The 25,784-nt window shown below is 47.1% G+C and overlaps 1 protein-coding gene across 5 annotated transcripts in view; it reads left to right on the forward strand.

The window, feature by feature from the left end:
- KALRN (kalirin RhoGEF kinase) overlaps positions 1 to 25,784 on the forward strand; it is a 396,845-nt gene that overhangs the window by 155,687 nt on the left and 215,374 nt on the right. For all 5 annotated transcript variants that reach the window (XM_077273324.1, XM_077273330.1, XM_077273322.1 and 2 more), the window contains exons 20-24: positions 9,838 to 9,953; positions 20,528 to 20,650; positions 21,073 to 21,255; positions 22,070 to 22,188; positions 24,939 to 25,005. In XM_077273324.1, the coding sequence (XP_077129439.1) occupies positions 9,838 to 9,953; positions 20,528 to 20,650; positions 21,073 to 21,255; positions 22,070 to 22,188; positions 24,939 to 25,005 (608 nt within the window). The remainder of the gene's footprint in view (positions 1 to 9,837; positions 9,954 to 20,527; positions 20,651 to 21,072; positions 21,256 to 22,069; positions 22,189 to 24,938; positions 25,006 to 25,784) is intronic.

The following is a 25,784-nucleotide window of genomic DNA, read 5'->3' on the forward strand; positions in this document are numbered from 1 at the left end:
CCTCCGGCCCCTGTGTTGGTTGATGGGGAGTTGGAGTATGTGGTTGAGAAGATTTTGGATTCTCGCTTTTCGAGGCGGAGGCTTCAGTACCTTGTCAAATGGAAGGGTTATGGCCAGGAGGATAATTCTTGGGTTTTTGCCTCTGATGTCCATGCTGCTGATTTGGTCCGTGCCTTTCATCTGGCTCGTCCTGATCGGCCTGGGGACTCTGGTGAGGGTTCGGTGACCCCTCCTCAAGGGAGGGGTACTTTTGTGAATTCTGCTCTTGGGTTCCCTCCGGTGGTTGTTGATAGTAATGCAGTTGTCCCTGGGTTGCAATCCTGGGCAGGTGTCCCTGCTGATTGCAGCTCTGACTGGGATATTTAGGTGTGCGGGATTCATTAGCCCTTGCCAGTTGTCCATTGTTCTTGGAGGTTTTGCATCTCTTTCTGGTTCCTCCTGACCTGCTGCCAAATCAGCAAAGATAAGTGTCTGGTTTTTAGTTTCTACAGCACACATGCTGTGTGCTTTACAATTCAGTGCTCTTCATGGTTTTTTCTTGTCCAGCTTAGACTGTGTTTGGATATTTTCAGTCAAGTTGGATTCTCAGGAGAAGCAGATATACATTCCATGTCTTTAGTTAGATGGTGGAATTTTTGTATTATCTGCTGTGGATATTTTTAGGGTTTTAATACTGACCGCTTAGTATTCTATCCTATCCTTTCCTATTTAGCTAGCGTGGCCTCTTTTGCTAAATCCTGATTTCTGCCTGCGTGTGTCTTTTCCTCTAATACTCAGTCAATATTTGTGGGGGGGTGCCTATCCTTTGGGGTTCTGCTCTGAGGCAAGATAGAATTCCCATTTCCATCTATAGGGGTATTTAGTCCTCCGGCTGTGTCGAGGTGTCTAGGATGTGTTAGGTACACCCCACGGCTACTTCTAGTTGCTGTGTCAGTTTAGGGTTTGCGGTCAGTATAGGTTCCACCTACTCCTGAGAAAGTCCATGCGGCTCCAAGGTCACCAGATCATAACAGCCCCCATCATGTGAACACAATTCTCTGTCTGCAGCCTAAATTTATAACTTTGGTCTGGAGGTCAGGTTTCTAGACCGGCCCCTCAGGTTAATATCATAATTGCTGGCTTGTTGATTGGCCACAGCCGCTCTAATGAATATATATTATTTTCCTCTTGAGACACTTGTGACCAGGTTCCCAGGAATAGATCCCCTCAGGCCACAATTAGCATCTCCCCTCCAAGCGCTAGGAGGTGCCAAATGTTACCTTCTTCTTGGCCCTAGCTAGACCTCCTGGTGAGATATGGGGACACAATGTCTACTAGTCCCAAGGAAGTACCTGTTAACACCTAGGTGCGACTTGCCTTCAGGACAGATGTTACATTATCACTAGTCACACATATAACCCTAGACATATGTCACTACACACACACACATATATATATATATATATATATATATATATATATATATATATATATATATATATATATATATATATATATATATATATATATATATATATACACACTCACCGGCCACTTTATTAGGTACACCATGCTAGTAACGGGTTGGACCCCTTTTGCCTTCAGAACTGCCTCAATTCTTCGTGGCATAGATTCAACAAGGTGCTGGAAGCATTCCTCAGAGATTTTGGTCCATATTGACATGATGGCATCACACAGTTGCCGCAGATTTGTCGGCTGCACATCCCAAAGATGCTCCATACAAGGCAGGATGGATCCATGCTTTCATGTTGTTTACGCCAAATTCTGACCCTACCATCCGAATGTCGCAGCAGAAATCGAGACTCATCAGACCAAGCAACGTTTTTCCAATCTTCTACTGTCCAATTTCGATGAGCTTGTACAAATTGTAGCCTCAGTTTCCTGTTCTTAGCTGAAAGGAGTGGTACCCGGTGTGGTCTTCTGCTGCTGTAGCCCATCTGCCTCAAAGTTCGACGCACTGTGCGTTCAGAGATGCTCTTAGGCCTACCTTGGTTGTAACGGGTGGCGATTTGAGTCACTGTTGCCTTTCTATCAGCTCGAACCAGTCTGCCCATTCTCCTCTGACCTCTGGCATCAACAAGGCATTTCCGCCCACAGAACTGCCGCTCACTGGATTTTTTTTCTTTTTCGGACCATTCTCTGTAAACCCTAGAGATGGTTGTGCGTGAAAATCCCAGTAGATCAGCAGTTTCTGAAATACTCAGACCAGCCCTTCTGGCACCAACAACCATGCCACGTTCAAAGGCACTCAAATCACCTTTCTTCCCCATACTGATGCTCGGTTTGAACTGCAGGAGATTGTCTTGACCATGTCTACATGCCTAAATGCACTGAGTTGCCGCCATGTGATTGGCTGATTAGAAATTAAGTGTTAACAAGAAGTTGGACAGGTGTACCTAATAAAGTGGCCAGTGAGTGTGTGTGTGTATATATATATATATATATATATATATATATATATATATATATATATGTGTGTATATATATATATATATATATATATATATATATATATGTACACATATTTCACCACATATGGTAATAAAAAGACATACAAATATGCAAAACAGTATAAAATAAACCGGAGAAAACTTACAGAAATAGCTAACTTGTAGTCTGCTTCTGCTCCCTGAGGGTAGGATGAATATAGACTGGATCACATCAGCTTCCCAGGCTGCCCTCACATGTAAACAATTTTGATTGTATAAAATCCAAATTTATAGAGTCTCCCTGGAGGTCAGATTTCTAGACCAGCCCCTCAAGTTGATATTCTGATTGCTTGTTTTTTTTCTTTCAGTAAATATATTTATTGAAATTTTGAACAGGAAAAACAATAAAAAGAATCATTACAATGTCCAGAGCTATACATTACGCCTCTGAGAACACAGCACAAGTGTAGTTGAACAAGGACTCTGGCACATAAAGGGTACATGCTTCTCATCTTGAGAATCACCTCGGGACACGGACCTTATATACAGAATACAGAACATGTAAGAAAAGCAATTGTAGAGATAGGAGAAAAGGAAAGAAAGAGAAAAAGAGAGAAGAAAAAAAGGGGGGGAAGGGGGGGAATGGGAGTAAGGAGGGAGAGGGGAGGGGGGGTTAAGGAAGACCCAGCAATGTACACGCCCACGTATTGAGAATTATAAGTATGTACGCAGCCAAGTCAGGAACCCTGTGCTCTCCTTGAAGGATTGCCAGAGGAACCAGGTGCGTCCCTGGTCATATGCAGCATCACCATCACCCGCTACCAATGACTCCAGACGATGTAATCTATCCATTTCAGCTATCCATTCCTCCGTGGAGGGGACCTCAGTGGACCTCCAATGTCGAGGATTAACTGCCCTGGCAGCTATTAGGCAAAATCTCAGGATCCCCTTTTTAACGGAAGCTATCGAACTGGGTATCGGGGACAGTAGGGCCATTTGGGGGGAGGGTTCGTGGCGGACCCCAGTCATCAAGTGAAAGGCATCGAAGACTGAGTTCCAGAAGGGTTGCAGGGGACCACAGGACCACCAAACATGAAGCATAGAGCCGGTGGCGGAGCCACATCTCCAGCAGGCATCCGAGATCTCCGGGTTAATCCTGTGGAGAAGAGTGGGACACCTATACCAGCGTGTCAGTAATTTATAATTCCTCTCCTGCGCCTGACTGGACATCGTCGTCATCTTATGTGCGAGAGTGAACATTTTCAGACTATCCGCCTCAGAAAAGGTGATCCCCAGGTCCCCTCTCCCAAGCCTCCATAAATCCCAGCGTAGTAGGGGGAAGTGAATTCAAGACCAGGCCATAGAGCACCGAAACCACGTGGGAGGGACCCTCGGTAGGGAGCATCAGGGACTCAAATGGCGTCGGCGCCCCCATCGGCACACTGGAAAGAAAGCTTCACAATTGCAGAAACTCTAGCCAGGACAGCGGTGTCGTAAGATCAGAACCTCGTAACCCCCGCACGCCGGAGAGCCCCGCAAGCTTATCCTTCACCTGACCCAGTCCCACCCCGTCAAGTCGTGACCAACACAGATACGTAGATCTATTCATTGCTGGGGGAAAGGCCGGATTGTCAAAAAGGGGGCTCAGTATGCTCAATCGGGAGGTCAGGCGTAATTTCACATAGGATCTATCCCAAAACCTCAAAACAATCTGTGTGAGTGGAGCAAAACTCGACACAGGTGGGCGTCCGGTCCCCCCAAGCCAAGGCAGCAGTACAAAGAAGAGGGCGATAAAAGTTTCTCCAGAAGCACCCACTGTTTATGAGCATCACCGAACCTCCAGTCGACAATCCTAGAGAGCAAGACTGCCTGGTAATAACGTTTAAAATCAGGAAGGCCTACCCCACCCTTAGTCTTGGGTCTCACTAACACTGAAAATCGAGTCCGCGGCTTCTTAGTTCCCCAAATAAAGTTATTGATGGCCGACTGCAGGCGCCTGAAAAAGCAATCCGGAACCTGCACTGGAGCAGTCTGAAAGAGATAGAGGAATCGGGGTAAAATATCCATTTTGACCACTCCCACCCGTCCGAACCAAGATAGCTGAGGTCTGCCATACCGTTTAAGGTCCAAGATAGTTTTCTGCAAGAGCGGGACGTAGTTCAGAGCATATGTTGTGCTAATCAACAGGTATTAAGACTCCTAAATATTTTAAGGCGTCGGTCTTCCACTTAAAAGAGAAGGACGCCTGGAGCTGAGAGACTACATCATCAGGCAGGGAGATATTGAGCGCCTCCGTCTTGGAGTAGTTGACTTTAAAGTTTGAAACCTCCCCGAACCTACGGAACTCTCGGAGAAGTACAGGAAAAGCCACGGTCAGGTGGGTAATGTACAGCAATAAATCATCCGCATACAGGGATATCTTAAACTCATGTTGGCCAATCCGCAGACCCTCAATATCAGGTGTCTTCCGTAAGGCCACTGCCAGATGCTCCATCGCAAGGATATAAAGTAAAGGGGAAAGGGGGCAACCCTGACGGGTCCCGTTTCTTATGTCAATGGGCGGGGAAAGGGTGCCGTTCACTCTAAGACGGGCCGTAGGCCTATGATACAGAGCAAAAATCCTCTCCAACATGTTAGGTCCCACTCCCAGTTGCTTCATAGAGGCACGTAGAAAGGTCCAGCCTAGGCGATCAAACGCCTTCTCAGCGTCAATAGATAATAAACATGCTGGTACCCCTCCTGTGCGCATGTACGAGGTCAGAAGCAACGTCTTCACCGTGTTATCCCTGGCCTCCCTGTGCGGCACAAAACCCACCTGATCACTATGGATGGACCCAGGTAGAATAGGGTTCAGTCTACCAGCTAACACTTTCGCGAACACCTTCACATCCACATTAATGAGGGATATGGGCCTATAGCTTGCACACAATAGGGGATCTTTTCCCGGTTTAGGAATCACGGTGATTGTGGCCATCAACGTTTGGGGGGCAAAGAGACAGCTGGCCGAGATGGAGTTAAACAGTTTGGTCATGAAGGGGATCAGGGAATTCGCATATAACTTATAGAAGGCGGCGGAGAATCCGTCAGGACCAGGGCTTTTACCATTAGCCAAAGATTTTATCGTGTCTAAAACCTCCTGTTCCGAGAGAGGACTCTCCAGGGCCTCAGACTCCTCCACCAACATAGGCGGGAGCTCAGTGTCCCGGATGTAGTCGTCCACCCATTCTTGAAACTCGGAAGGGGACATATCAGACAACGGGCCGCTTAAATTGTAGAGAGAGTCATAATATGCTCTGAATGAGTCCACAGTCTCCTCAGGAAAATGGACCAGTTCACTCTCAGCAGACCTCACGGTATGGATATAAGTGTTGGGGGCACGGGGGTACAAAAACCTCGCTAGAGCTCTCCCGGGTTTATCAGAGTACTTGTACAGAAATTTATGAAAGTGGTCCCTCTGTCGTGCTAACGTCGTGTCCAACAAGGCACTAAAGTCACAGCGTGCCCGGGGGAGATCAGCCAGCACCCCAGCATCTCTAGTCCGTCTATGATCCAACTCCAGAGTTTGGATACGAGTCAACAAACCCACCATGTTAGTCTCCCTCTCTCTCTTCAGTCGGGCCCCCTGTTGTATAAAAACTCCTTTCAATGCCTCCCATTGGTATGGGATGGCCGTGGGGTCATGCTTGTGAAAATCTAGAAAGTCCGAGATTGCTGTTCGCACGGCCGCCTGACACGTTAGATCTCCAAGGAGACCAGGGTTTAAGGACCAGGTCCATTCTCTGAGAAAGGCTCGGCAGCCGGAGGGAGAGCAAAACCGGGGCATGGTCTGACCACAGCATCGTGTCAATGTCAGACTTTGGGTCAAGAGACAGGAGCCCGTGGCTGATCAAAAAATAATCCAATCTACTATAGGAATTATGTACTGTGGAGAAGTAGGTATAATTTCGGGTAGTGGGGTGCAGTAACCTCCATACATCCACCAACCTTGAGTCCGTCAGGGCCCGCCGCAGTCTCTCCAGCTGTGAGAGGGACACCGCCGACCTGCCCGAAGAGGAATCCACAGCGCGGTCCAACACCATATTGAAGTCCCCTCCCATAATCACATAGCCTTCCGCAAAGGCCGAGAGGTCCTGTAGGTACTTTCTGCACGCTCGGACCTGGTCTTGATTGGGGAGATAAATGTTAGCTATGGTGAACAAATCATGGGCAATTTTAAGCTTCAAAAACACATAACGACCATTAGAATGCGCTTTAGAGGCAACTACCTGAGCCTGTAAAGACTTGTGCAATGCTGACTCCTTTAGACTTGGGGTCAGAGTTACTGCCATGGAACCACTGTGTGTAGTATTTATGGTAAGCTTAGGGATTCTTTCTGATCGGAAATGTGTCTCCTGCAGCAGAAGTATGTCAAACCGTTTCTTATGCGTACCGTATAAAACCTTCGATCGCTTTTCAGGGACATTAAACCCCCTGACATTAAGCGAGCAGAGTTGTAGAGATGCCATAGGAACTATCGGGCCTGCGGGTGGTACAATTGGGCCGGAAAGGAGTAGAAGGGGTAGAAAGTGGGGAAAAATAGAAACAGAGAAAGTAAAGCACCAAGGAAAGATAGTAGTTCAGCCGGGAGACAGGGTTCCGACCAAAAAGAAAGAGAGAAACCAAGAAGCCACTAGGCCTCAAGGGTACAGGACAATATCAGAGAAAACTCTGAGAAGTAGTGTCAGAGACACACCCTAGTGGGGAGGTGATTGAGCAGAGAGCAACCAGCCGAGCCCCTGCAGCAAAAAAGAAAATAAAAAATCCAACTCTACCCAGTAGGCCCATGACCCTGGTAACATAAACATTGTTAACTAACATAACAGCGGATCGTGGGCCAAGTACATTTGTCGAAATGAGCAGAGTCATAAGAAGCCCCCGGAGGGGTATCATCAAAAGTCACATTTCAGGAGAAAGAGCAGCGTTAGCCAACATAGAATAACATTAGCACATTAATGCGGTAATCCAACAGTTGAGCACAGTACGTGAGGAGTCAATTGAAGTAGGTGGACATTCATAGATAGTGCAAAATGAACCATGCTAGGAACCCCGCTCAGGAGTCCCAGGTAGAATCAAATAGAAATGTCACCGCTACAAAACATGCGGCTCCAATCCATCCACAATAAACAGGCTAAAGCAAAGTCACGACCAAGCCCCCCGTGGGAGCCCGGCCACATGGAGGGACAATGTAGGCGGCAAGAAAGCAAAAAAAGACAAGATAAAAGGGGCAGTAGTGATCATAAGGTCTGAATTTTGTGATCAAGTGTCATCAGCATGAGTAACGGAGGCACGTCTACGGTGGGAGCCCCGTTTCCTCTTTCCCAGCGACCCGGCGGGGGGCCACCAGCACGGCGTGAGCCCCATAGGTCAGACGCAGTAAGGCGAGGCCAATCTCCCAGTGTGACCATGGGTAAGCCCAGTGCAGCGGTGAAGTTCTGCAAATCTGACGGGGATCTCAAGATTATCAATCCTTTATCACCGCGTACTTGTAACTGAAATGGGTACCCCCAACTGTAGGGGATCTTATTTTCCCGCAGCACCTCCAAGAGGGGGCGCAGAGCCCTCCGTTTAGCCAGGGTGAAGCGTCAGACAAGAGGAGGACATCAGACCCATTAAAGTCAATAGCATCGTGGTCCCTCACCTTACGCATGATGTCATCCTTAGTTTGGAAGTAGTGAATCCTACAGATGATGTCCCTCGGCTTTGAAGTATCGGGGTTCTTTGGGCCTAGCGAGCGGTGGGCTCTGTCAATTTCAATGTGTTCAGTGGGTGACCTCCCTAAGAGAGAATTGAAAATGCCATGGAGGGCCGAGGAGAGGTCACGTGGGGCTACGGACTCAGGGATCCCACGGAGCCTGATATTATTCCTCCGGTTCCTGTTCTCAGAGTCCTCCAGCATATCTAGGACCACATTGAAAGTCTCCGAGTGCAGATCCAGAAGCTGCTGCTGACCCTGTAATTGTGAGGAAAGCGACTCCACTTTAGCTTCTAATGCAGAGACAGTGGTGGTAAGATGGGACACGTCCTCCTTAAGGGACCCCACTTCACTCCTGCACACTGCCTCCAGACGCTGTATATAGCCCTCCATGTCAGCCTTTGTAGGGAAGGCACTCAGCTGCGCTCTCAGCTCAGAGGCAGTTATATAGTCATTAGAGCCCAGGGACCTAACAGGAGCCTGTGTGGGGAGGCCATGAGATGCAGTGATGGTGGGCACAATGTCCTGGGGCACTAGGCTGGGAGAAGCCCCTCTCTCATGTCTCCCTGGTGGCAGTAGTGAGGGGCCCATTTCAGTTTCCTAAGCCTGGTAAGGGTGCAGTATAGGGGGAGACAGGTCCTCAGCCAGCTCAGCCTGTGACACGGTCTGTCCAGGGGGGAGGGGCAGGTCACAGCTCTCACCTCTCCCTTCCTCTGTGCTCGGCTCCCTCCTGTCAGCTTCTGTGGTGAGCGGCTGGTCCCTGGTGCAGCAGTCACTCGTCCTCTCTCCTGTGCCTTCTCTGCTGTGGCCCCATTCTTCTGTGTGCCTGCAGCCCCAGATGGGGAGCTCCTGTGTGCATGCTGCTGCATGGAGGAGGAGGCACCTCCCCCCTCCACCATGGCTGAAGGAGCTGCTCTCTTTCCCATGCTTCCAGACACCGACATGTACCTGGTGATACTAGAGCCTGCCAGACCCGCTGTGAGCTCCCTGGGTGCCTGGGAGCGGAGCCCGACCTTGTTCTTCCACATTGGTGGGTGAGTGGAGCTGATGGTGGCTATATAATTGCTGCAGAGGCCTCAGGCACGCTGGAGCTCAGGAGAGATGTGTGCTCACAGCTCCATGCCCAAGCCACACCCCCTGATTGCTTGTTTTTTATTGGACCACGGCCGCGCCCCCAATAAATATATTATTTTCTCTTAGATTCTTTGTGTAAGGCTTCCCACAGACAGATAGTGTCAGGCTGTAATTGACACCTCTCTTCAAAGAGCTAGGAGGTGTCAAATGTTCCCTTTCTTCTTGGTTCCCAGCACGACCCCCTGGTGAGATTGGAGACAGAAGTCTGCTGTCTCAGAAAAATACATATTAACACCTGGGTGAGACCTGCAGCCTTCAGGACAGATGTTACATTATTAATGTTACATTATTACTAGTCACACAATAAACCTATACATAGTTCACTGCACACATATATATTTATACATATTTCACTACACCCAGAAACGCTGCGGGATCGCTGGCAGGATGGGCGCTGCTCCCGCCTCGTATATCGGCCTGTGTGGGACAGACACGAAGCCACCGGGTGCAGAGGTCACCAGTATCGTCCTTGCCGCGGCAGTGGGGTGTATGGATTGTGGAGCTGTGGCTTCTGTGTCCAGTGACGCTGTGCTAATTTTGCAGCCATCCTCAGCGAGCTGCTCCAGAGGGAGAACCGGGTGCTGCACTTCTGGACCCTGAAGAAGAGGCGTCTGGACCAGTGCCAGCAGTACGTGGTGTTCGAGAGGAGCGCCAAGCAGGTAAGCGGTCACCGTCAGTCCGGTCGTCGCCCGACGATCATCTATCAGTCTATCAGACTGCACGTGAGAATCGCCTTTAAAGGGATCGGGTGTCAAGGACAGGTGTGAACGTTGCCTATGAAGGATGTTCGTCATCTTCTCTGCCATCTGCTGGTCACAGCCAGTACTTCATATTTCTAGGTCTCCATCTACTATATAATTGTCTAAGGGTCACTTCCGTCTGTCTGTCTTTCTGTCTGTCACGGATATTCATTGGTCGCGGCCTCTGTCTGTCATGGAAATCCAAGTCGCTGATTGGTCGTGTCAAAACGCCCACGACCAATCAGCGACGGGCAACATGGCCGCTCCTTCCTCCCCGCAGTCAGTGCCCGCTCCATACTGCCCTCCAGTCAGCGCTCACACAGGGTTAATGCCAGCGTTAATGGACCGCGGTGTAACGCACTCCATTAACGCAGCTATTAACCATGTGTGACCAACTTTCTACTATTGATGCTGCCTATGCAGCATCAATTGTAAAAAGATCTGTTACAAATAATAAAAATAAAAAAATAAGGTTATTCTCACCCTCCAACGTGGCGCGGTGTCTTCGGCAGTGCAAGCGGCAGGTTCCGGTGCCAAGGATGATCCGCGAGAAGGACCTGCTGTATACTACGTCACTGGGCAATATACTACGTAACTGGGCAATATACTACGTGGCTGGGCAATATACTACGTGGCTGGGCAATATACTACGTGGCTGGGCAAATATACTACGTGGCTGGGCAATATACTACGTGACTGGGCAGTATACTACGTGACTGGGCTATATACTACGTGGCTGGGCAATATACTACGTGACTGGGCAATATACTACGTGGCTGGGCAATATACTACGTGACTGGGCAATATACTACGTGACTGGGCAATATACTACGTGACTGGGCAATATACTACGTGGCTGGGCAATATACTACGTGGCTGGGCAATATACTACGTGGCTGGCCAATATACTACGTGGCTGGGCAATATACTATGTGGCTGGGCACTATACTACGTGACTGGGCAATATACTACGTGGCTGGGCAATATACTACGTGGCTGGGCACTATACTACGTGGCTGGGCACTATACTACGTGACTGGGCTATATACTACGTGACTGGGCAATATACTACGTGACTGGGCAATATACTACGTGGCTGGGCAATATACTACGTGGCTGGCCAATATACTACGTGGCTGGGCAATATACTATGTGGCTGGGCACTATACTACGTGACTGGGCTATATACTACGTGGCTTGGCAATATACTACGTGGCTGGGCACTATACTACGTGGCTGGGCACTATACTACGTGGCTGGGCTATATACTACGTGACTGGGCAATATACTACGTGGCTGGGCAATATACTACGTGGCTGGGCAATATACTACGTGACTGGGCAATATACTACGTGACTGGGCAATATACTACGTGACTGGGCAATATACTACGTGACTGGGCAATATACTACGTGACTGGGCAATATACTACGTGACTGGGCAATATACTACGTGGCTGGGCAATATACTACATGGGCTGTGCTATATACTATGTGGCTGGGCAATATACTACGTGGGCTGGGCATTATACTACGTGGCTGGGCAATATACTACGTCACTGGGCAATATACTACGTGTCTGGGCAATATACTACGTGACTGGGCAATATACTGCGTCACTGGGCAATATACTACGTGGCTGGGCAATATACTACGTGACTGGGCTATATACTACGTGGCTGGGCAATATACTACGTGACTGGGCAATATACTACGTGACTGGGCAATATACTACGTGGCTGGGCAATATACTACGTGGCTGGCCAATATACTACGTGGCTGGCCAATATACTACGTGGCTGGCCAATATACTACGTGGCTGGCCAATATACTATGTGGCTGGGCTATATACTACGTGACTGGGCTATATACTACGTGTTGTGAATTCCGTTCTCAGGCTCCCTCCTGTGGTCATGAGTGGTACTGTGTGAGTTTGTTCTTGGGCTCTCTCTGGTGGCCTTTAGCGATATGGCTGGTCTTGGCTGGGCTCAGCTGTTTCATCTCCTGCTAGGCTGGGCCTATTTAACTCACCTGGACCTTTAGATGTCGCCTGCTGTCGGTGTATTCAGTCCTGATCCCGTGCTCTCCTGAATATTCCTTGTGACCAGTCTCCTGCTATGAGAAGCTAAGTTTGCTTGTTCAGTTTCTCATTATTTCCTTGAAAACGTTTCTCATTATATAATGAGTTCAGCCCAACTTGCTTTTATGTGATTTTTTGCTTGCTGGTTAGTTCTGGGGTGCAGAGTGCGCCCCTCACATCGTGAGTCGGTGTGGGGGTTCTTGTATTCTCTGCGTGGTTTACTTTTGATAGTTTTTGTACTGACCGCACAGACACCTATCTATTTTCTGCCTATCTAGTGTTAGCGGGCCTCATTTGCTAAATCTGTTTCATCTCTACGTTTGTGTTTTCCCCTTGACTCACCGTTATTATTTGTGGGGGGCTATCTAAAACTTTGGGGTACATTTCTCTGAGGCAAGTGAGGTCTTTGCTTTCTTTCTAGGGGTAGTCAGTTTCTCAGGCTGTGACGAGACGTCTAGGTTTTCAGGTAACGTTCCACAGCTGCCTTTAGTGTGTTTGGATAGGATCAGGATTGCGGTCAGTATAGCTTCCACATCCCCAGAACTTGTCCTATATACTCAGGGTATATTTGTCAGGTCAGTTTGAGATCCTACCACCAGGATCATAACAGTACAGCAGGCCAGAAAGTGTTAATGCAGCCAAAGAGGGAGAAGAGAAATCTTAAGGTCTTTTTTTTTTTTTCCTCTGCACTGTGTTTTGCCTCTCTCCTCCCCTTAATCTCTGGGTGGTTCTGTATGCAGCTACTAATATGGACATTCAGAGTCTGTCTTCTAGTGTGGATCATCTCACTGCAAGGGTGCAGGGCATTCAGGATTATGTAGTCCGCAGTCCTATGTCAGAGCCTAAAATACCTATTCCTGAGCTGTTTTCCGGAGATAGATCTAGGTTGAACTTTAATAATAATTGTAAGTTATTTCTTTCTCTGAGACCTCGCTCATCTGGCGACTCTGTTCCGCAAATCAAAATTGTTATTTCTTTGTTGCGTGGTGACCCTCAAGATTGGGCATTCTCCCTGGTGCCAGGAGATCCTGCATTGCAAAGTGTGGATGCGTTTTTTCTGGCGCTTGGATTGCTTTATGAGGAACCAAATCTGGTAGACCAAGCAGAGAAGGTTTTGCTGGCTCTCTCTCAGGGTCCAGATGAAGCAGAGGTTTACTGTCAGAAGTTTAGGAAGTGGTCTGTGCTCACTCAATGGAATGAGTGTGCCCTGGCGGCGATTTTCAGAAAGGGTCTTTCTGAAGCCCTTAAAGATGTTATGGTGGGGTTCCCCACGCCGGCGGGTCTGAATGAGTCAATGTCTTTGGCCATTCAGATTGATCGGCGTTTGCGGGAGCGCAAACCTGTGCACCCTCTGGCGGTATTTTCTGAGCAGAAACCTGAGCCTATGCAATGTGACAGGATTCTGACCAGAGTTGAACGGCAAAACCACAGACGTCAGAATGGGTTGTGCTTTTACTGTGGTGATTCTGCTCATGTTATCTCAGCATGCTCTAAGCGCACAAAAAGGTTCGCCAAGTCTGTCACCATTGGTACTGTACAACCTAAATTCATTTTGTCTGTTACTTTGATTTGCTCTCTGTCATCCTACTCAGTTATGGCTTTTGTGGATTCAGGTGCTGCCCTGAATTTGATGGATTTGTCATTTGCCAGGCGCTGTGGTTTTATCTTGGAGCCTTTACAGTTCCCTATCCCACTAAAGGGAATTGATGCTACACCATTGGCCAAGAATAAACCTCAGTACTGGACTCAATTGACCATGTGCATGGCTCCTGTACATCAGGAGGTAATTCGCTTTCTGGTGCTACATAATTTGCATGATGTTGTCGTGTTGGGTCTGCCATGGCTGCAGGCTCATAATCCAGTCCTGGATTGGAAAGCAATGTCTGTGTCAAGTTGGGGGTGCCAGGGAATTCATGGCGATGCTCCTTTGGTGTCAATTGCTTCTTCTACTCCTTCTGAAGTCCCTGAATTTTTGTCGGACTACCAGGATGTATTTGATGAGCCCAAATCCAGTGCCCTACCTCCTCATAGAGATTGTGATTGTGCCATAAATCTGATTCCTGGTAGTAAGTTCCCTAAGGGACGACTTTTTAATTTGTCTGTACCAGAACATACCGCTATGCGGAGTTATATAAAGGAGTCCTTGGAGAAGGGACATATTCGCCCGTCCTCGTCCCCTTTGGGTGCGGGGTTCTTTTTTGTGGCCAAGAAGGATGGTTCTCTGAGACCCTGTATAGATTATCGCCTTCTTAATAACATCACGGTCAAATTTCAGTATCCCTTGCCACTGTTGTCCGATCTGTTTGCCCGGATTAGGGGGGCCAGTTGGTTCACCAAGATAGATCTTCGTGGAGCGTATAATCTTGTGTGCATAAAGCAGGGCGATGAATGGAAAACAGCATTTAATACGCCCGAAGGCCATTTTGAGTACTTGGTGATGCCTTTTGGGCTTTCTAATGCCCCCTCTGTGTTTCAGTCCTTCATGCACGACATCTTCCGAGAGTACCTGGATAGATTTATGATTGTGTACCTGGATGATATTTTGGTCTTTTCTGATGATTGGGAGTCTCATGTGAAGCAGGTCAGGATGGTATTTCAGGTCCTGCGTGCCAATGCCTTGTTTGCGAAGGGCTCAAAATGCCTCTTCGGAGTACAGAAGGTTTCCTTTTTGGGCTTTATTTTTTCTCCTTCTACTATCGAGATGGATCCAGTCAAGGTTCAGGCTATTCATGACTGGACTCAACCTACATCTGTGAAGAGTCTTCAGAAGTTCTTGGGTTTTGCTAATTTTTACCGTCGCTTCATCACTAATTTTTCTAGTGTGGTGAAGCCTTTGACGGATTTGACTAAGAAGGGTTCTGATGTGACGAATTGGTCTCCTGTGGCCGTGGAGGCCTTTCAGGAGTTGAAACGTCGGTTTTCTTCGGCTCCTGTCTTGCGCCAGCCCGATGTCTCTCTTCCCTTTCAGGTCGAGGTTGATGCTTCAGAGATTGGAGCAGGGGCTGTTTTGTCGCAGAGAAGCTCTGATGGCTCTGTGATGAGACCATGTGCTTTCTTTTCAAGAAAGTTTTCGCCTGCCGAGCGGAATTATGATGTTGGTAATCGAGAGTTGTTGGCAATGAAGTGGGCATTTGAGGAGTGGCGACATTGGCTTGAGGGAGCCAAGCATCGTGTGGTGGTCTTGACGGATCACAAGAATTTGACTTATCTCGAGTCTGCCAAACGGTTGAATCCGAGACAGGCTCGATGGTCGCTGTTTTTCTCTCGTTTCAATTTCGTGGTTTCATATCTTCCGGGTTCGAAAAACGTGAAGGCTGATGCCCTTTCTAGGAGTTTTGTACCTGACTCCCCGGAAGTTTCTGAACCGACTGGTGTTCTCAAAGAGGGGGTGATTTTGTCTGCTATCTCTCCTGATCTGCGACGGGTGTTGCAGGAGTTTCAGGCCAATAGACCTGACCGTTGTCCACCGGAGAGACTGTTTGTCCCAGACAGATGGACCAGTAGAGTTATTTCCGAGGTTCATTCTTCGGTGTTGGCGGGTCATCCTGGGATTTTTGGTACCAGGGATTTGGTGGCGAGATCCTTTTGGTGGCCTTCCTTGTCGCGATATGTGCGTTCCTTTGTGCAGTCCTGTGGGATTTGTGCTCGGGCCAAGCCTTCGTGTTCTCGTGCCAGTGGATTGCTTTTGCCTTTGCCTGTCCCGAAGAGGCCTTGGACGCATATTTCCATGGATTTTATTTCGGATCTTCCTGTCTCTCAGAAGATGTCTGTCATCTGGGTGGTTTGTGATCGTTTTTCCAAAATGGTCCATTTGGTACCCTTGCCTAAGTTGCCTTCCTCCTCCGATTTGGTGCCATTGTTTTTTCAGAATGTGGTTCGTTTACATGGTATTCCGGAGAACATTGTGTCTGACAGAGGATCCCAGTTTGTGTCCAGATTTTGGCGGTCCTTTTGTGCTAAGATGGGCATTGAATTGTCTTTTTCGTCAGCCTTCCATCCTCAGACGAATGGTCAAACCGAACGAACTAATCAGACCTTGGAAACTTATTTGAGATGTTTTGTTTCTGCTGGCCAGGATGATTGGGTGACCTTTTTGCCATTGGCTGAGTTCGTCCTCAATAATCGGGCTAGTTCTGCTACTTTGGTTTCACCTTTCTTTTGCAATTCTGGTTTTCATCCTCGTTTCTCCTCGGGTCAGGTTGAGTCTTCTGACTGTCTTGGGGTGGATTCTGTGGTGGACAGGTTGCAACAGATTTGGAACCATGTGGTGGACAATTTGACTTTGTCCCAAGAGAAGGATCAGCGCTTTGCTAACCGCCGTCGCTGTGTGGGTCCCCGACTTCGTGTGGGGGATTTGGTATGGTTGTCTTCTCGTTATGTCCCGATGAAGGTTTCCTCTCCTAAGTTCAAGCCTCGTTTCATCGGTCCTTATAAGATTTTGGAAATCCTCAACCCTGTGTCTTTTCGTTTGGACCTCCCAACATCGTTTGCCATTCATAATGTGTTCCATAGGTCATTGTTGCGGAGATATGTGGTGCCTGTGGTCCCTTCTGTTGATCCTCCTGCTCCGGTCTTGGTCGAGGAGGAGTTGGAATATGTGGTGGAGAAGATCTTGGATTCTCGTATTTCGAGACGGAGGCTTCAGTACTTGGTGAAATGGAAGGGTTATGGTCAGGAGGATAATTCCTGGGTTGTCGCCTCCGATGTCCATGCGGCCGATTTGGTTTGTGCCTTTCATTTGGCTCGTCCTGATCGGCCTGGGACCTCTGTTGAGGGTTCGGTGACCCCTCCTCAAGGGGGGGGTACTGTTGTGAATTCCGTTCTCGGGCTCCCTCCTGTGGTCATGAGTGGTACTGTGTGAGTTTGTTCTTGGGCTCCCTCTGGTGGCCTTTAGCGATATGGCTGGTCTTGGCTGGGCTCAGCTGTTTCATCTCCTGCTAGGCTGGGCCTATTTAACTCACCTGGACCTTTAGATGTTGCCTGCTGTCGGTGTATTCAGTCCTGATCCTATGTCCTTCTGAATATTCCTTGTGACCAGTCTCCTGCTATGAGAAGCTAAGTTTGCTTGTTCAGTTTCTCATTATTTCCTTGAAAACGTTTCTCATTATATAATGAGTTCAGCCCAACTTGCTTTTATGTGATTTTTTGCTTGCTGGTCAGTTCTGGGGTGCAGAGTGCTCCCCTCACATCGTGAGTCGGTGTGGGGGTTCTTGTATTCTCTGCGTGGTTTACTTTTGATAGTTTTTGTACTGACCGCACAGACACCTATCTTTATCTGCCTATCTAGTATTAGCGGGCCTCATTTGCTAAATCTGTTTCATCTCTACGTTTGTGTTTTCCCCTTGACTCACCGTTATTATTTGTGGGGGGCTATCTGAAACTTTGGGGTACATTTCTCTGAGGCAAGTGAGGTCTTTGCTTTCTCTCTAGGGGCAGTCAGTTTCTCAGGCTGTGACGAGACGTCTAGGTTTTCAGGTAACGTTCCACAGCTGCCTTTAGTGTGTTTGGATAGGATCAGGATTGCGGTCAGTATAGCTTCCACATCCCCAGAACTTGTCCTATATACTCAGGGTATATTTGTCAGGTCAGTTTGAGATCCTACCACCAGGATCATAACAACTACGTGACTGGGCAATATACTACGTGACTGGGCAATATACTACGTGGCTGGGCAATATACTACGTGGCTGGGCAATATACTACGTGGCTGGGCAATATACTACGTGGCTGGGCAATATACTACGTGGCTGGGCAATATACTATGTGGCTGGGCTATATACTACGTGGCTGGGCTATATACTACGTGGCTGGGCAATATACTACGTGGCTGGGCAATATACGAGGCTGGGCAATATACTACATGGGCTGTGCTATATACTACGTGGGCTGTGCTATATACTACGTGGCTGGGCAATATACTACGTGGCTGGGCAATATACTATGTGGGCTGTGCTATATACGACGTGGCTGGGCAATATACTACGTGGCTCTGCTGTATACTACGTCGCTGTGCTATATGCTATGTAACTGCGCAATATACTACGTGACTGGGCAATATACTACGTGACTGGGCAATATACTACGTGGGCTGTGCTATATACTACGTGGGCTGTGCTATATACTACGTGGGCTGTGCTATATACTACGTGGCTGGGCAATATACTATGTGGGCTGTGCTATATACGACGTGGCTGGGCAATATACTACGTGGCTCTGCTGTATACTACGTCGGTGTGCTATATGCTATGTAACTGCGCAATATACTACGTGACTGGGCAATATACTACGTGACTGGGCAATATACTACGTGACTGGGCAATATACTACGTGGGCTGGGCAATATACTACGTGGCTGGGCAATATACTACGTGGCTGGCAATATACTACGTGGGCTGTGCTATATACTACGTGGGCAATATACTATGTGGCTGGGCATTATACTACGTGGCTGGGCAATATACTATACTATATACTATATACTGCGTGGCTTGCCAATATGCTACGTGGGCTGTGCTATATACTACGTCACTGGGCAATATACTACGTGGCTGGGCAATATACTACGTGGCTGGGCAATATACTACGTGGGCTGTGCTATATACTACGTGGGCAATATACTATGTGGCTGGGCATTATACTACGTGGCTGGGCAATATACTATACTATATACTATATACTGCGTGGCTTGCCAATATGCTACGTGGGCTGTGCTATATACTACGTCACTGGGCAATATACTACGTGGCTGGGCAATATACTACGTGGCTGGGCAATATACTACGTGGCTGGCAATATACTACGTGGCTGGGCAATATACTACGTGGCTGGGCAATATACTACGTGGGCTGTGCTATATACTACGTGGGCAATATACTATGTGGCTGGGCATTATACTACGTGGCTGGGCAATATACTACGTGGCTGGGCAATATATTACATGGGCTGGGCAATATAGTACGTGGGCTGGGCAATATACTACGTCACTGGGCAATATAGTACGTGGGCTGGGCAATATAGTACGTGGGCTGGGCAATATACTATGTGGCTGGGCAATATACTACGTGGCTGGGCAATATACTATGTCACTGGGCAATATAGTACGTGGGCTGGGCAATATACTATGTGGCTGGGCAATATACTACGTGGCTGGGCAGTATACTACGTCACTGGGCAATATAGTACGTGGGCTGGGCAATATACTACGTGGCTGGGCAATATACTACGTGGCTGGGCAATTTACTACGTCGCTGGGCAATATAGTACGTGGGCTGGGCAATATACTACGTGGCTGGGCAATATATTACGTGGGCTGGGCAATATACTACGTCACTGGGCAATATAGTGCGTGGCTGGGCAGTATACTACGTCACTGGGCAATATAGTACGTGGGCTGGGCAATATACTACGTGGCTGGGCAATATACTACGTGGCTGGGCAATATACTACGTGGCTGGGCAATATATTACGTGGGCTGGGCAATATACTACGTCACTGGGCAATATAGTGCGTGCACATGCATATTCTAGAATACCCGATGCGTTAGAATCGGGCCACCATCTAGTAATATATAAGGAGCGGCCCAGGATCGGGGAGACGTGTCAGTGGGTGTGCTGCGGATGGCAGGTTTCGGGGTTACGCGGTGCGAAGTCATACACTAGATGGGGTTTGTCCTGATGAAGAGGTCCTGTGTATGACTGCCAAACGCGTTAGCCTGAAGCCTGTCCAATGAAGCTTTTGTAAATCTTATCGACTATCTGACTATATCCCTCAGCATCCGCTGACCCCTCACCCGGACCCTCGGCCACTCTTTCCTTGTGGACCCGAGTCTTGCAGCGGCGGATATGCGCTTCGCATGTTGGTTAGGTGCAACTTCATCTGGGGAGCAGATTCCTTTCTTCTCTGCACCTTAATGTGTTTTCAGTTAAGACCCTATTGCACCCCTGTTTTTCCTAGTTTCCCAGATCTTCTCCGTAATATTTAGGTATTCATTCTAATAAAAAAAATAATGTAGCTTTATTTTATGGAGATATAGATTTACAAAATACTAGCTGTGACCAGCAGATGTCAGACAAATATTAATCATTTTATTTTTTAATTAATTGTATAGTAATAACTTTCACAATTTCCCTTTTTGTGATCCCTGGAGGAGTTTGATCTTTGTATCTTTTTGCAGAGTTCTGGATCCTCAGAGAACGTTGTGTTCACCGACGCTGCCACTAGGGGGAGCTCTGTCATACTGATGTTTACTACTCATTCATCTCCATATTGATTCTTTGTGCAGGGAGCTCCCTCTAGTGGTGACTGAAGGCAGGACTATGTTATCTACTGATACATTGAACCATTGTGCATCATTGTATCCCTGCCCCATCTCTGCAAACGTGTCACTCATTTCCTCTTATTTTTGGCTCTTTCAGGCTTTAGATTGGATTCAGGAGACTGGAGAACATTTTTTGTCCACCCACACGAGAACGGGAGACAGTCTGGAGGACACTCAGGGTCTACTGAAGGAATATGAGGACTTCCGCATCCCTGCTAAGGTGAGGGCCCCTCTGATGTCCTGGGTGGTGGATGGCCGATGTAATTGTATATAGTGGTATGCAGTTATATGGTGTAGACTGTTCTCGGGGTCAGGCGATGGTTCGGCAGTGCTCTCCATTATTTGTGTCCTGGCTCCTGGTGGACACCATCATGTCCAGGTTTTGTGACTGAGCCCTGGGTTACGACCCTCCACTCTCAGGGGGCCATAGACCCCCATAGTTTCGTGCGCTTGTTGCGCTCCCTAGTGTTCAGTATCGGTATTTCTTAATGTCATGGCAGCAGTGATCTCATGTGAGTACCTCTCCTGACGTCTAAGCATCTCCAACATGGTTTTATTATGAATGATGGTATAGATGATCGCAGAGATCAGCGGCGCGTTCCGCTGCCAATAATATGTCCCTCCTCTTCTCTCTACTGGCAGCAAACGAAGGAGAAGGTGCGGCTCCTGATCCAGCTGGCGGACAGCTTTGTAGAGAAAGGCCACGTCCACGCCACCGAGCTGAAGAAATGGGTGACCACTGTGAACAAGCATTACCGCGAGTTCTCCCTGCGGATGGGGAAATACCAGTGCTCCCTGCAGAGGGCACTAGGCATCAGCACTGAGGTACCTGCACACACCACCCCGCGAGAAGCGGCGCCCACAGCCGCTGATCACAGCGCTGCTCTCCTCCACCCGGGAGCACCGCAGCCTGATTGTCTGTGGTGGTGACGGGTCTGGACTACAGAACCGCTCCTGTGAATGAGCGCTGCACAGTGTGTGTGACCGAGTGCAGTAGAGGAGATGGTGACTATCAGCAGAGCGGACAGCGTGCACATGGCTGACTCTTCTTGGAGCCCATATCTTTACTCTAGGGGCCATGTAATGGCTGCGCTCATCAGATTAGCTTTATTGGGGCAAGTGGCAGACTTCCCAATTTGAAGGGACCCGTCCATGTGAGGGAGTGAGATGTCACTCCGGGCTGTTATCCTGCACGTTCAGACGTCACGCCGTGCCGAGTGTCGTAGGATCCTGCGCCCAGTGTCCGATCAGTGGATACAGCATGTGGGCAGCGTGTGTCCGACATCGCACCAGATCGGGCTCCTGTTACACGTCTCGCAGTAAATCCTCTGCTCCGCTTCTGTTGCATCATGTGATGGCCGGATTATACGTGCGCTGCTCATAAATGAGTGTTCACGTCACATCCGGTCATCTCATCAGGGGTTCAGTGTGTGGTCCGGACGCGCCTTCTTGGGGACCGCGAGGTGGTATTGGATCTTATATGATGAGATCTAAGGAGGCAATTTATTACAATACATATGATTACAGGAAAGGTAAAATAAACCGCCAGGGAGTCGGGCGGCTGCTGTTTAGGGAGTCAATGATTGTTGCTAATCTTTGGTCGGAACCATCATTCACATTCCCACATTTTCATCTTCAGGATAATAAAGATCTAGAACTTGATATCATTCCTGCCATTCTGACCGATCCAGAGGTGAAGCTTCGAGACGCCGGCCACGAGGTCAATGAGGAGAAGAGGAAATCCGCCAGGAAAAAAGAGTAAGAGCCAACCGTGGGCACCACCACGAGCCCTGCGCCAGGGGCCGCCATCATGTTTTCTTTACTGGGGTGCTCAGATACTTTATTAGCACCTGTCCCAGGACTCCATGTCTATTCATGTACCTGGCGCAATTTAATTTACGTCTTTAATAGTGACCCTCTTCATAGTATAACATATATTATATAACACCAGCATCCAGTATATGACACCAGTATATGACACCACTATATATAGTACCAGAATATATAACACCAGCGTCCAGTATATAACACCAGCATCCATTATATAACGCCAGAATATATAACGCCAGCATCCAATGTATAACACCAGTATATCAACACCAGCGTCCAGTATATGACACCAGTCACCATTATATAAGACCAGCATCCAGTATATGACACCAGTATATAACAGCCTTCTTTATAATACCAGAATATATAACACCATCGTCCAGTATAAAGCACCAGTATATAACACCACTATATATAGTACCAGAATATAGAAAACCAGCGTCCAGTATATAACACAAGAATATATAACACCAGCGCCCAGTATATAACACCAGCATAAAGTATATGACACCAGTATATAACACCAGTATAACACCAGCCTCCAGTATATAACACCCGTGTGTACAACACCAGCATCCAGTATAACACCAGTGTATAACATCACTATATATAATACTAGAATTTAAACACCAGTGACCAGTATATAAAACCAGCGTCCATTATATAACACCAGAATATATAACACCAGCATCCAGTATATAACACCAGTATATAACACCAGAGTATATTACACCAGCCTCCAGTGTATAACACCAGCCTCCAGTATATAACACCAGCGTCCATTATATAACACCAGCATCCAGTCTATAACACCAGTATATAACACCAGAGTATATTACACCAGCCTCCAGTATATAACACCAGCCTCCAGTATATAACACCAGTATATAACACCAGTATTCAGTATATAAAACCAGCATAAAGTATATAACACCAGTATATTACACCAGCCTCCAGTGTGTAACACCAGTATATAACACCAATATTCAGTATATAACACCAGCATAAAGTATATAATACCAGCCTCCAGTATATGACACCAGTATAAAACACCAGTATTCAGTATATAACACCAGCATAAAGTATATAGCACCAGCATCCAGTGTATATGACACCAGTATATAACACCATCATAAAGTATATAATACCAGCCTCCAGTGTATAACACCAATATATAACACCAGCATCCAGTATCTAACACCAGTATATATAACACCAGCATAAAGTATATAATACCAGTATATAACACTAGCCTCCAGTATAACACCAGTATATAACAGCAGCATCCAGTATATAACACCAGCCTCCAGTATAACACCAGTATATATAACGCCAGTGTCCAGTATATAACACCAATATATAACAGCATCCAGTATAACACCAGTATATATAACGCCAGTGTCCAGTATATAACACCAATATATAACACCAGCCTCCAGTATAGCACTAGTATATAACACCAGCGTCCAGTATATAACACCATCATCCAATATGTAACACCACTATATATAACAGCAGCATCCAGTATATAACACCATCATCCAATATGTAACACCACTATATATAACAGCAGCATCCAGTATATAACACTAGCATACATTATATAACACCAGCGTCCAGTATATAACACCAATATAGAACACCAGCATCCAGTATATAACACCAGCATAAAGTATATAACACCAGTATATAACACCAGCCTCCAGTATAACACCAGTATATAACACCAGCATAAAGTATATAACACCAGTATATAACACCAGCCTCCAGTATAACACCAGTATATAACACCAGCATCCAGTATATAATAACAGCATAAAGTATATAACACCAGTATATAACACCAGCATCCAGTATATAGCACCAGCATAAAGTATATAACACCAGCCTCCAGTATAACACCAGTATATAACACCAGTCTAAGTATATAACACCAGTATATAACACTAGCGTCCAGTATATAACACCAATATGTATAACACCAGCATCCAGTATAACACCAGTATTTAGAATACTAGCATCCAGTATATAACACCAGCATCCAGTATAACACCAGTCTAAAGTATATAACACCAGTATATAACACCAATATGTATAACACCAGCCTCCAGTATAACACCAGTATATAACACCGGCATCCAGTATGATACCAGTATATAACACCAGCATCCAGTATATAACACCAGTATATAACACTAGCATTCATTATATAACACCAGGGTTCAGTATATAACACCAATATGTATAACACCAGCATATAACACCAGTATTTATAATACCAGCATCCAGTATATAACGGCAGCCTCCAGTATAACACCAGTATATAACACCAGTATATAACACCAGCATCCATTATATAACACCAGCGTCCAGTATATAACACCAGTATATAACACCAGCATCCATTATATAACACCAGCGTCCAGTATATAACACCAGTATGTTTAATACTAGTATCCAGTATATAACACCAGTATTTTATAATATTAGCCTCCAGTATATAACACCAGCATCCAGTATAATAGCAGTATATAACACCAGCATCCAGTATAATAGCAGTATATAACACCAGTACCCAGTATATGTCTGACATCCAATATAATGCCAGTATAAATCCAGTATGGAACCATTGTACAATATAACACCATATGATTTTGATAACAATTCTTTCTTTTTAGGTTTATAATGGCTGAGCTTCTCCAGACTGAAAAAGCCTATGTCCGAGATCTGCACGAGTGTATGGAGGTCTGTCGGTCTATCTATCTATCTAATTTATATCCATCTATTTATTATTTATTATCTATTATAAGAGGTGGGCGAACCTAAACAGTAAAGTTTGGTGACAGTACTGAACACCTACTGTTTGGGCACGGACACTGAAAACGGATTTCACCAGAAAGTCAGTGTTACTGTTTGGGTTTTGCATTCTGTAATGCATTCTGTAATGATGTAGATAAGCCCCCGATGTATCCTGAAAGATGAGAAAAAGAGGTTAGATTATACTCACCCAGGGGCGGTCCCACTGCGGTCTGGGTCCGATGGGCATCGCGGTCCGGTCCAGCGCCTCCTATCTTCATACGATGACCTTCTTTTCTCACCGCGGCTCCTGCGCAGGCGTACTGATCTGTCCTGTTGAGGGCAGAGCAAAGTACTGTAGTGCGCAGGTGCTGGGCCTCTCTGACCTTTCCCTGCGCCTGCGCATCGGACCCGGACTGCAGCGGGACCGCCCCTGGGTGAGTATAATATAACCTGTCTTTCTCATCTTTCAGGATACATCCGGGGCTTATCTACAGCATTACAGAATGCATTACAGAATGCTGGAGATAAGCCACTGATGCCGGTGGCCGCAGCTCATATACGGTTTTGGAGGTGACAGACTCCCTTTAACCTCCCGAACACTGGGTGTGTGTTGCACTATCATGCACATGAGAGTGCGGCAAACACTGCTTCTGATCGTCAGTAAAATTATTACCGACGGTAAGGCAGTCACGGTTCCCACACTGTCAAATGACAGCATGAGCCCG

The sequence above is a fragment of the Ranitomeya variabilis genome, chromosome 7 (genome assembly GCF_051348905.1).
Source record: "Ranitomeya variabilis isolate aRanVar5 chromosome 7, aRanVar5.hap1, whole genome shotgun sequence".
Classification (NCBI taxonomy): Eukaryota; Metazoa; Chordata; class Amphibia; order Anura; family Dendrobatidae; genus Ranitomeya; species Ranitomeya variabilis.